Here is a 12,139-nt window from a genome sequence, read left to right as displayed (position 1 = left end):
TTCAGAAAAACTGCATGACAATCGCAGAATCTTTGAGGTGGGAAGGGACATCTAGAGATCATCTGGTCCAACCCCTCTATTCAAGCAGGGCCATCTAGACTCAGTTGCTCAGTACCATGTGCAGACAACTTTTGAACATCTTCCTTGGAGACTCCACAAGCCCTCTGGGGAACTGTGCCAGTGCCTGGTCACCTTCACGGTAAAAAAAGCGTTTCCTGATGTTCAGAGGGAATCACCCATGTTTCAGTTTGTGCCCATTGCCTCAGGTCCTGTTACAGGGCACCACTGAGAAGAGTCTGGCTCCATCTTTTTTACAGCCTTCATCCGGGTATTTATCTACGTTCGTAAGATCCCCCTGAGTCTTTTCTTCTTCGGGCTGAACAGCCCCAGTTCTCTCAGCCTTTCTCCATAGGAAAGATGCTCTAGTCTCTTCATCATCTTTATGGTCCTTTGTTGGACTCTGTCTGGTAAATCTCTCTCTCTCTTGTTCTGGGGAGGCCAGAACAGGACACAGTACTCCAAGTGTGGCCTCACCGGTGTCAAGAAGAGAGGAAGGATCACCTCCATCAACCTGCTGGCAGAGTTTTGCCTAATGCAGCCCAGGATACCATTACCTGTCTCTGCTGCAAGGACACATTGCTGGCTCATGGTCAACTTGGTGTCCACCAGGACCCCCAGGTCCTTTTCTACAAAGCTGCTTTCCAGATGGGTAGCTGGAAATGATTAAACTGTGAGCACAGCGACAGGACCTCTTTCTCCTCTCTCTCTAACCTCCCAGAGAGGCCTGGAACAACTAAGGGCACATCAAGTTAATTGGTCGGAGGTTTGTTTGAATAGTTAATTCTGCAAGAAGGTACATACGACACTTTTTATAATGTTCCTTAGGCAGAACTTATCATATCAAAGACGAGTTTAAGACCTAGAACTAACGCAGGCACTATCAAGTGGCTGATATTCCAAGCAGAAATTAGTGGGAATTAAACTATAAAGTCACTTTGGAAACACTTCCAAATGAATCGTCACTCAGAGTCACAATCAGTAACAGATAAGAGAACTCACCTAGAAGGTAAAATAATAAATTTGTAAACCACTACACAAGCCATAACGAAAGATAACATTCACAAGAAAAGCTTACCAAGATTGAACATTAAAATAAAAAAAAAACCAAAAACCTAAAACGTTGTAATTGTGAAGGAGAGACACACAGCTAGATTTTTTGGGGAAAGCAATGGTTACATTCCATATTTCTAGAAAAAGCACTCTGTGAAGCAAGCTGTATTGTAATATTTTTTCTCAGCAGTCAGGTAGAAATAACAGAGGTGACACCATTGCTTAAGTCAAGCACTCTGAATAAAAACGCCTGTTCCTATTCCCTCTCAAGTCAACACAACTTTTGTAGGTTTAAATTACCACCAAAATGGGACATTAAATGAAACAGACACAAAGTTGAAATTCATCATTGTGTAGATGTTTACTGAAAAATTTTCAGAGTGAACACTGACATTAAGAAAGATGAATCTTAAATATACCAGATTTCAACAAACATGCATGAAACTGCCTCTCAATTAGAAGCTCAATACAAGTGATCTGGGACTGAGCGTCTCTCTTTTGATTCCATCAGGGAACTGCTGTACTGTGCTCTCCCATTTTCAGTGGAGAACTAACATGTGGCAGGATAACAAAGTTCAATTACCGCACTGAAACTGCAAGTAAACAGATTCAAAGTATTTCCAAATATACAGTACAAAAAAATAATCTATATTCAAATGTGAAACAGAGAGGAAAAGAAGGAACATTCTTCTATAAATAAACAGCTCTTACAGCAACTTCTGAAACTGATGGTTTGTTTCCCTGTCTAACACCCTCCCAAGTATTTTAGTCTTTGCATGACTCTTTGTTCTCCTCAAGTTCAACTACAAAAGCCAGAATCTAGATCATTTTAATACGGCTCAGATGCTTCTGAATACCTGTGCAAAGTATTCAGGAAAACAGATTAAAGACGTATACAACAAAAGCAATGTCAAAACTAAGATCTCTGGCTTAAATTATGGATAAAAAAAGGTGAAAAAAATTCTGGAGAAAAATAATTTTTAGTCTTACAAAATCATAAGAAACTAGAAGCATTTTGAAAAATTAAAGTTCACTTATTCTCTGTCTAGAGCAGGAAAGATTACTGGGTCAAGTGATTTTCCAACTTGTAACTTCTCCCCTTTCAAGTAACCTCAACGGAAGGTAGCAAGACCCATTAAACATAGAACATGGCACAAATGTTGCAATAAACATACTTCTGGAAAACATTATACAAATGGAGCTCAACAGATACTCCAGAATTTCTGCACATTCCGATTGATCACATTTCTTAATGTCAAGACTATAAATTTAGGGCAGCACAGTACTTGAATAATGAAAAAAGACGTAGTGCTGCTAGTGCTGTAAACCAAGAAACATCTACTGGCCTCAAGTGATTGACATTTTCACATATTCTTTCTGATAGTCAAGAAGAGAAAAATTCTGATTATTACAAATATTGTTGACTGAAAAAAAAAAAAAAAAACAAACCACCAGCTTTTTACTCAAAGCTCCTGTTAACAATTGAAAAAAAGAGACAAGGGAGTTTCCCCCTTGCATGCAAACATGAATTTTCAGTCTTCTAGCTACACAAGTCTAAAATGCATATTAATAGAAACAGAAGATCAAAACTTTTCAGCTGGCTGTTTCAAATACAGCTGCAAAAATACTTAACTCTCTTGCTGTCAGAATCAACTCTGATACTCTAATCTTTTCTTCAACTTTAAACAAACAAGTCATATTTCTCTGTTTGTTTAGTGCTCCAGCATACGTGGCAAGTAAATATCCTCTTGGCTTCAAAGTTTCCAGGATACCTGAAGTCATTCTTGTCTTTCATCCAGTATTTTTTTTTGCTTCAGATACAGCAAGACACCTACCAGTTTCCAATTTATCACACCGTGAACAGTAGGGGCACGGATCCTTTCTACCAGCACATAACTTATTCTCCAATTTTGCCAAATACGTAACAGTTCTTACTTCAGAATGCCATGGGAAACTCAAGGCAAGCGTTTTTAATGGAAGCAGGTCTCAACTAACTGGTTACAAATCATCACCAAAAAGCCTGATGCTTGTTAAACTGCTATGGTGTCAAAAGCAAGAGCTAATGTTAAAAAGAAAAACTACATTCACTTTGAAAATACTCTTGCTGGGCTTTCTATCCATTAATTCTATAACTTTCATGTCCTGTATAAACTTGGAACTCACAAGCTTTTAAGCTTGTATTACATATTAAAGCATTACACCAGCATACAAAAAGTGGGACATGTGGTAAGATACTGTCGAGAGACAGCGGTTTGTTCTGCAGGAACTGGTGCAACTTAAAAGAGAGGTGTTTCTGCAGCAGTCACAAAGAACATACAAAAAGACTGCTAACGTAAACGCAGTAAGAACACATCTTTTAGATTATCTTATTCACATTTACTATTTCTCCTGCAAAGTGGAAGTTACTTATAGTATATTTGAAAGTCATTATTACTTGAGGAAAGTCAGTCCACTCTAAGTAAATCTTTATTCCTAATATATCTAAACTAAGCTAACATATTTCAAGGTTGATTAGAGTGCAGAATGGCTCAAATATCCAGAACATGAAGACACCTGCACAGAAAATCACAAGTCATATTAAAAGAAACTGTAGGGAGCGTGGCTCACTGTCATATGACAGTCACACACTCAGAAGAGGCTATAATGCATAGATACGACACCAGATCCCGTTTTCGTTCTACAAACACTATTTGTTTGTAAAAGAGCTACCAAACTGCATCTACTGTATCCTACCACAGAAGAAATACTTTATATAGTTTTTACCCACAAAATAAATAAGATCAATTTGTTTTCTCCAAAATCTGATGACTCCAGACAGCTCTTCTTGAGCTTGCTTTTCCTAGTATTTTTACAAGTCTGGAATTTCAAACCAAATAGTTTATCAAAGATGAAAATTGTTCATAGCTTGATGTGAGACAAACCGGCTTGAGGAAAGATCAGGCACAGACAGAGTTACTGCTAGCAATGCCTAGCTCCCGTTCTGAAAGCCATCATAACCCTCCTGACACTGCTCTTCCCGAAAGTAACATTTGTTCATTTCTTTTTAAAGGCTATACAGGTGCTCTTATTTATTTTAGCTTTCTTTTCGCCCCTACCTCCCTGTTGTTCCTCTAGAACGTCATGTACTGTAGGTTCCTTTCTCTCCCAAGTCAGCAATAACCATTCAAAAAAAATTAAACAAACAGGTATTTTACTTACCATATAATTGCTATATGCATGGTCAAACATTTCCAACACTTGGTTTCTAAAAAAAAAAAAAAGAAAAAAAAGAAAAAAGATCAGTGGTCTGGCTCACAATGGCCTTTAACACACCATCTTAGAACAGCAAGATGTATTACACTATAATATCTAAATATCGGTAACAGGTCCTCTACTAACATACTCTACCCAAGTAAATGAAATATAGCATAATTTTTCCCAATTCTGCTACCTCTGTTCACTGCAGAAAGACTATTTCCTCACCTAACACGCAATTAATTATTTGGGCAATCTCTTTCAACCTCCTGTGCTTCCTCTTAAATAGCTGTAGATGTCACCAACACATTAAAGCTAGAGATGGGACACATTCCATGCTCAGCAAAACCCAGCGAAGAGAATTATGTTCTGCTTGTAATCATCACTACTAAAACCAACTGACACAGCATAAATTCCTGTCCGTGATTCAGAAAAGGATGTTAACTTATGAGGTACACCTCTTCCTTGCATTAGAAGTCTTGGCAAGCAGATAGTAAAGAAAACCCTTGTAGATACATTTATTTTACATGTTTGAAAAGCAGTCAAGATGAGAAATGCTACTGTACGAAAAAGCACAGGTTTTTTTTTTTTGAGAGACAGCACTACTGCAAATCATTCCTAACTGCTTTACTGAGGAGTCCTGAAAAGCAAAGGAGCACACTAATTTCTAAGCTACCATCAACACAATTCACAATCTCTGCTGATAAGACTGAACATAAAAGCCACAAGAACATCGCAATTATATTCTAAATATCTGACTTAGTTCAATGGCTTGAAAATTTAACAAGTAGTTTTAACCCATCAAATGCATTAAGTCATCAAAAGAGCAGAGTATGATGCTTTTTTCAGGTACCGCACAGACTACATCCAGTTTGCAATTCTGGGATCTGTTGCAGCAGACAAAACCCCAGGGTTTGGCACACCCAACTGCCAGGTCCCACTGAACTAAGCTGAAATGAACATACAATGCTGTCCAGTGATGGAGCATACAGAAAGCTTCTTAGAACTTGTATTTCTCTACACGCAACTTACACTTACTGAAAAAATTTCTGCAACTGACACGATCTTGTCATTAAACAAATGCACAGAATACCTGCCCTTATTCAGAAATGATGCGGCTCAGCACCCCCAGATACAAATCGTGGCAAGGCACTATGTGTGTATGCCTGGGGCATCAGGTGATACGGCGAGTGCAAGTCATGAATGCAAAAATTTTAAAATTGTCAGTGAACAAAGGTTAAACTCCTCTTGTTATCACATGAAGAAACCATATACTCAAAGTACCTTGAGAATCCAAGATGAAAAACTCCAGTAACTATAAACATAGGAATTAAATGTCAGCTTATATCTAATGATTAATAAATGTGAAGGTCTCCACAGTGTTTCTCCAGCACTATTATTCTTTGCAACTGGGCAGCAGATGGGAAGAGGATGGTGATGAGCTGCACCAGCAACACACTAAGATGATTATATGTTCATTAACATGTTTGTCTAAAAACTCCTACTCCATGCAGTGCAATACATTGACACCTATACTGTAATCTTTACCCTTCAACTCAAAACTGTATTAAAAGAGAATCAGCTTCTCACATGTATATGAATGGTGGACTAAAACATGCTACCTTACATAGAGGAACTAGGGAGGAACACATGTAAACATTTACCTTTTTTATGACTCCCCACACTCAGATGTTGTAATTAGACCAACTGACTACGGATTTAGATTTACCTTTGATCACTTTTACCCATAATTACGCACAACCACTGGCTGCAGTCTTCAAAGCTGAGCTCCCAGGCGTATGGCAGAGGGGTGTGACCCCACACGCAGCAAAAGCGACGAGGGGCTGCCTGCCCCAGGCAGCCGCGGTGACCTGACCCGAAACACCGGCCCGGCTCTGGCACACGCACCTCAGACACTAACGGGAGACTGCTGCCGCCCATCTCGTACAGTCTTTGGGGAGGAGGGAAAGGGAGGGACAGGAGAGACGTTCCCGGAGCACTGCCGGGCAAGGGGCACACCCGCCAAGCCCACCCCGACCCCAGGGGGTCACGCGGATGCCCCCGCCCCAGCGCGGCGAGGGGCCGCCGGTGCACGGCAAAGCCGCTGCGGGCAGCGGGCTCCGCCGGCCTCCGCCTCGGCCGCACAGGGCTCCAGCGGCCCCCAGGGCGACCCGGCGCCGCCGCCGTTTCCCCCAGCACTCCCGGCCCGGCCCGCCGCGGCGGCGGCACTCACCCCAACTGGCGCTTCTCCTCCTTGCTCATGGCCCCGGCGCCCGGGGCGGCCGCCAGCACAGAGGAGGCGGAGAGCAGGCCAAGGGCCAGGAGCTTCCACGGCCTCCTCCAGCGGGGCCCCCGCTCGCCGCCGCCCTGGCAGCCCGCAGCTCCGCTCATGGCCGCGGCCGCCTGCCCGCTGCCGCTAGGCCCGGCTCCGGCCCATCCCGCCCGCTGCCCGCCCCTCGCGGCGCGGCGGCCGCGGCTCCCAGCTCAGGCGGAAGGGCCCGGCTTTCCTGTGGCGTAGCCAAGGAAACCGCCTCGCTCCGCCACTTCCGGGTCCCGCCGCACGCACCGCCCCGCCGGGCCAATCGGGAGGCGGCAGGAGCGCCGCGAGGCGGGAGGGCGCGTAGGCCACGTGACGGCGGCGGCAGGACGCCGCGGGAGAGAGCGACGTGGACAAAAGGAGGGCGGCGCGCAGGCGCAATGACGCCGGACTACAACTCCCGGCATGCACCAGAGAGCGCGGCTGCCGCTCCGCCGGGAGAGGGCGGGCGGCCCGGTGCCCGATGGGATCTGTAGTTCGCGCTCCCTGAGGAGCGGGATGAGGGCCAGCCGCTCCGCGGGCCCGCCCCAGCCGGCGGCCGGGCGCCAAGCGAGCCCCGAGGGCAGCCCTCGGGCGGGAAGAGCGCCAGGCGAGCGCGGCCTTCACTCACCCTCCGGCAGCCGCTCTAAATTCACTGTTTTAATAAAAAAAAAACCCCAAATTAAATTATCGAACACACACAAAACCAGTCTCCGCGCAATGGAAGGGAAGAGCTTAGTTTATTTTCGTGACAAGCGTTTTTACAAAGTTATAAGCAATACAATGTGTTTCATATCCTGTCCTATAAAACCGACAGCCTCACAAAATCAAACAGCAGTAAGGTCCCCCCGCCTGTGCCCCTCAGGGCTCCACGGTGCTCCTCTCCCTCCACCTGGCCATTTATTATCATTCCCAGTTTACAAGAGAACTAATTCATTCCAGGTAAGCACAGGAAATTCCAAGAAAGCAACAAAAATTACTGAATGGGTGGATTATTATTTTTGATCAGTGGTCCAACACAACTTTGCAGATTGCTGACCTCTAAACTGCTGTCACCTCTACCCAAGTCTGGTTAAAGACCAGAAAAATGCTACTCTATCCATTTGCAAACATCTGAATGTACAGAAAACATCCACAAAGGCAAAAAAAAAAATCAGTCCCCTAGCCATGAGGAACTTCAATTTAAATTGCAGAATAAGGCGATGTACAGGCTAAATCTTCCCCATCCTTTCCCATCCTGCTTGTAAAAAAAAATATATGCTGAGTATCTGTGTTCAACAACTCAATTCTTTAATAACACAGGAAAACGTTACCCAGATCTAAGCCTGTCATAGAAATGACTCAAAAATTACTATGATGGGAATCTTTATGCTAAATACTTTCTGTACAGATGTATCATCAAATTCATATTAGTCATAAACAGCTTTCATAGGAGACTGCAGCCTTCTTCGCAAAGCCGCTGTCTTGCTAGTCCTCTTTTGTACAAAACACCAAATCATAAAAATGTCATCTCTAATTGTAACACAGCTAAAAAGGACTGCTCCTGCTTAACTATAAAGCACACGTTTTAAATTTGAAGTCATTTAGCATTCAGTACCAACTAGAAATAACTAATGATTTCTAAAAAAACCGTAGCTGACAGTAAAATAATTAATGATTTATACAAAAAAATGGCTGACAGTGGTTTGTATGTTTACAAATTAGTATTTTTGCATGAAATACAAGGAGGAAACGAGTCAAAGTACTTTTGCAAGGAAAACCTCTGTGACCTTAATGTTTCTATACCAGAGTATGGCTTCTGGAATAAACAGGAGTTGCATTTATTTTACAACAGTGACGATGCAGTTGGTGCAGTTATTCAATAACGCTCCTTACTTACGCAGTAATATTTGCCTGTTCCTCTAGTGTCAATTCTCTGTTAGTAGTATAGCATATTTTGATAGAATTAAATAATAGACTTTGTACAGTTTGTTGAAGTTAAATGCCAACAAGTATTATACTCTCGGGACTTTATTATTTCTTCCCATGTCTTTATGGACGTAAATCCTGCAGTCCTTACTGTATTTATCATTAATCTTTGCTGCCCTGTATTATATTCAGAAACAATCTGAAACACTAGGCCCAATTTTTAAGGTGCCTTAAATTGACCTCTGACATGAGGTCTTGATCTCTAAAGCTCAATTTATAAAAACACTGTTTTTCATTTCTAAGTTTTTCTGTGTGCAGTCTTTAAATTGTGCACGCAAATAATACATGTAAGCAACTTTGTGCATAGATCATGATTTGATACGGATTATAATACACTGGCTGTGAAAGCAACAGATCTCATTTTAATAACTGCTTTTGAAATGTGATTCTGCCCTTCAAAATCCAAGAACACCTGAATAACCCTTGGCTCCTTTTTGCTTCAGTTAACATCTGTATTAGAAATTATTTGCAATCATTACGATATTTCACAATTATTGCAATTTATGCTCTAGTTTATGCACCTAAAAAGGCCTACAGACCTGGGTAACTCCAACTTAGGTCAGTAAGAATGGGAATGGCAGGACTCTTAATACTCTGTATTGGAAACTGAATATATTTTATGGTGGGAAGTGAAACAGAAGGATGCTGCCTAATGGTTATAGTTATTGTAAACATTCTCATCTTTCCCTTCCATAAAACAAAACAAAATAAAATAGCCATAAAGTGCTCTGGAAGGCTAAATAACCCAGAAGTGCAGAGTGGGACTGAGAAACCTGCTCCCAAATTTTCCCCATTTTAAATATAGCAATAAGAGAAAAAAAATCAGAACACTTGCTTGTCTTTACTGGTGGTCAAAACTTTAAAATAACTAAGTGATCAGTTTGCAAAGTTTGCATAGAGTGTGGCTTTTGAGCAACCTACTAAATTAACTATTTGGTTCTGTTTAACTACTAAAAGTTTTATTTATTTCCCATATACTGCATGCAAACACTAAAAGCATCCTCAAATAGCAACGTATGTACCAACCATCTAAGAATCATAGCAGTATTTGTCAAATCCATACATTTAAAAATCATGAGCTACTCCCCTGCTAAAACGCCTAAGAACAGCTAAGTTGTTAAAATAACTTTATAGTTGGGGGTGAGTTTCCTCTGAAACATTCAGAGGACACATTTTCAGACTTTTTCCATAACCATAAAAGGTAGCAAATTTTAAGTGAAAGAAGAGGTTCCACAGCCGTAACCTGGTTTTAAACAGTGAGGGCTTTAACCGAAAAGAAACCTGTCACCCGTCACTCAGGAAGAGATCCACGCCAAAACTGCAAGAGCTGGTAATACCACAACAAAGCTCATTTCCTCTAGCCCCGACCCAAGTAAGTATTCACAATTAAACAGGGATTACTGGAGTAAATAAATCCTGCAGGGCTGGGATGAAAAATGTTTCTTACTCTTCAGAGTTTTGGTGTGCATACCTATCTTCTCTGTTTTCTTCTATGAAAATATCTTTTATTTCCGTGGTTTTTATTTCCATGTGTGAAGATGATTCATCATCTGGCTTCCCTTCACCCTTACCAGCCTCTGTATCTCCTGTGATCTCTACAGCGCTAACCTCACCCTGCGCCGGCACTGAAGAAACTGGCATGTCTAGCAGTCCCGTTCTTGGGTTTTCTGTATCCAAAATGGGCAGTTGTGTTGTGTCTGCATTTTCAGCAGGATTATGAAGAAAGCTCTCAGTCCCTGTCTCCACCGGGATGGTATGGCTATTCCCTGCTCCTCCTTCCTCCTCATCTAATTTTTTGCCTTCAGACACATTTTCAGTGTGTTCCTCTGGCTGCAATCTACCACTTTTGCAGCTTCCCACACCTGTGTACGAAACACTTTGTTTGATCTCCACCTCTGCCTTTGCCTCCTGAGGCGCATCTGACCTTTCCACCAGCCATTCTGCTTGTGCCATACTGCAGGCTCCCTTAGACACATTCACTAAATTCGTACCATCTGTCCCCAAACTAGATGAAGATGGTGGGTTCTCCTTGAACTCCACACATTCTCCTGCATCCTTATTCATAATTGTCTGGCTCACTTGAATTTCTGCTGCAGCCATTTCGCTCAACTCGTTCCCTTTATTGTGCTCCTGCAGCTTTAATATCTCACCTTCACAAATCTCCTTTATGTTCTCAGCTGGAGTATCTGCTGGTATCTCAACCGTTACCATCAGCAAACTCCTTATCTCATTCACATCATCAGGGGATTTACAAGTCTTTTCTTCTGACTTGTCTTCTTTTTTGGGATTATCCCCAAGCCCTCCTTTCCCTGTGTTTTCATCCTGGGAAATAACCTTTGTCTCAGTATTCACTCCTTGGTCACTGCTTTCTTTTTTACTATCCTCTTCAAACCCTGTTCCTACTACATTTTCACACTCAGATAATTCTTCCATAATTTCTTGTTCTACCTTGATTTTCTTCTCAGCATTCCCTAAAATCTCTGCTTCTGCTACATTATCATGTGGGGAAGTTAGCTTTATCTCAGCAACTTCTTCCTGTGTTTTGCTTTCTTTTTCAGGGCCATCGACAAACGCAGCATCCGTTGCTGTTTGACTCTCAGAAGTTACCTTTTCCTCCTCGGCTCCTTCATGTACCTTAAGTTCTTTTTTAGGCCTGGCTTCAAAATCTTTCACTGCAGTTTCAGTCCCAGGAACTAGTTTTTCCTCTACAGCTTCTTGTTGTATCTTAAGTTCTTTCTCAGTGTTCGCTATACACTCTGCTTTCACTGTGTCTTCACTCTCCAAAGTGCTTTTTTCTTCTGCAACTTCTTGTTTTATAAGTGTAGCTGGAAGGGACTCTTGTTTTTCATTGATGTCGGTAAAGACCACTTCTTCACTTTTGCTTGTCTGATCACCCGCCGCATTAACACAAGTGACTGCTTCTTTGTCTGATGACTTTCTATCATCAGCATCCTTCTCCCAGGAAATTTTTTCTGTCACAATGAGCGTTTCATCACTTTGAGTTTCGGTGTCCGATGTCTCGGCTCGAGCGGCAGAAGGCTTCTTCGCAGGAGTGGTTTGTGCTGATCCTGAAGGGGTCTTCAGGTCTGTTAAGCTGGACACACTTTCACAGGGCAAATTCAAGTTATCTTCAAAGAGGTTGTGCTTCTTCATAATGGCAGCTTCTTTTATCACTAAATAAAACAGAAAGATCAAACTCTTGGAAAGACTGAGAGGTACTTTGAAGAAGGTACAGCATTTTCCCAAATTTCTAATGTAATATATTTTGATATTGCAGACAACAGTAACTTTCATTTTCAACTTGCTTTTTTAGTTTAGATTTCTTGGGAGTGCGGTATGTTTACCTGTTCTGAATAATGGCACTTCAATATTGACCTAAGCACTGCTGTAACAGAAAACTACCAGAGGACTCACAACGCACAAAGTTTCAATGCAGAAGTATTTACACTGAATATATGAATAAACGTGTGCTCAATCCATTAATTATTATACTGATATTTTTGAACAGGAGTTCCAAAGAAGAGCTATTAA

General features: G+C 41.9%; 2 protein-coding genes across 4 annotated transcripts in view; both read right to left on the bottom strand.

The window, feature by feature from the left end:
* Nucleotides 1-6,821, bottom strand: part of EDEM3 (ER degradation enhancing alpha-mannosidase like protein 3) — a 31,203-nt gene extending 24,382 nt beyond the window's left edge. For all 3 annotated transcript variants that reach the window (XM_086753197.1, XM_086753198.1, XM_086753199.1), the window contains exons 1-2: nt 6,578-6,821; nt 4,309-4,354 (exon numbers count right to left, since the gene is read on the bottom strand). In XM_086753197.1, the coding sequence (XP_086609323.1) occupies nt 4,309-4,354; nt 6,578-6,735 (204 nt within the window). In that variant the 5' untranslated portion in view covers nt 6,736-6,821. The remainder of the gene's footprint in view (nt 1-4,308; nt 4,355-6,577) is intronic.
* A 531-nt stretch (nt 6,822-7,352) lies between these two features.
* Nucleotides 7,353-12,139, bottom strand: part of NIBAN1 (niban apoptosis regulator 1) — a 69,651-nt gene continuing 64,864 nt past the window's right edge. Inside the window, exon 14 of the mRNA XM_086753815.1 lies at nt 7,353-11,781. Within this exon, the coding sequence (XP_086609941.1) occupies nt 10,052-11,781 (1,730 nt within the window). The 3' untranslated portion in view covers nt 7,353-10,051. The remainder of the gene's footprint in view (nt 11,782-12,139) is intronic.

The sequence above is a fragment of the Chlamydotis macqueenii genome, chromosome 8 (assembly GCF_036417535.1).
Source record: "Chlamydotis macqueenii isolate bChlMac1 chromosome 8, bChlMac1.mat, whole genome shotgun sequence".
Taxonomy (NCBI): domain Eukaryota; kingdom Metazoa; phylum Chordata; class Aves; order Otidiformes; family Otididae; genus Chlamydotis; species Chlamydotis macqueenii.
This window is presented reverse-complemented; position numbering and strand designations above follow the sequence as displayed.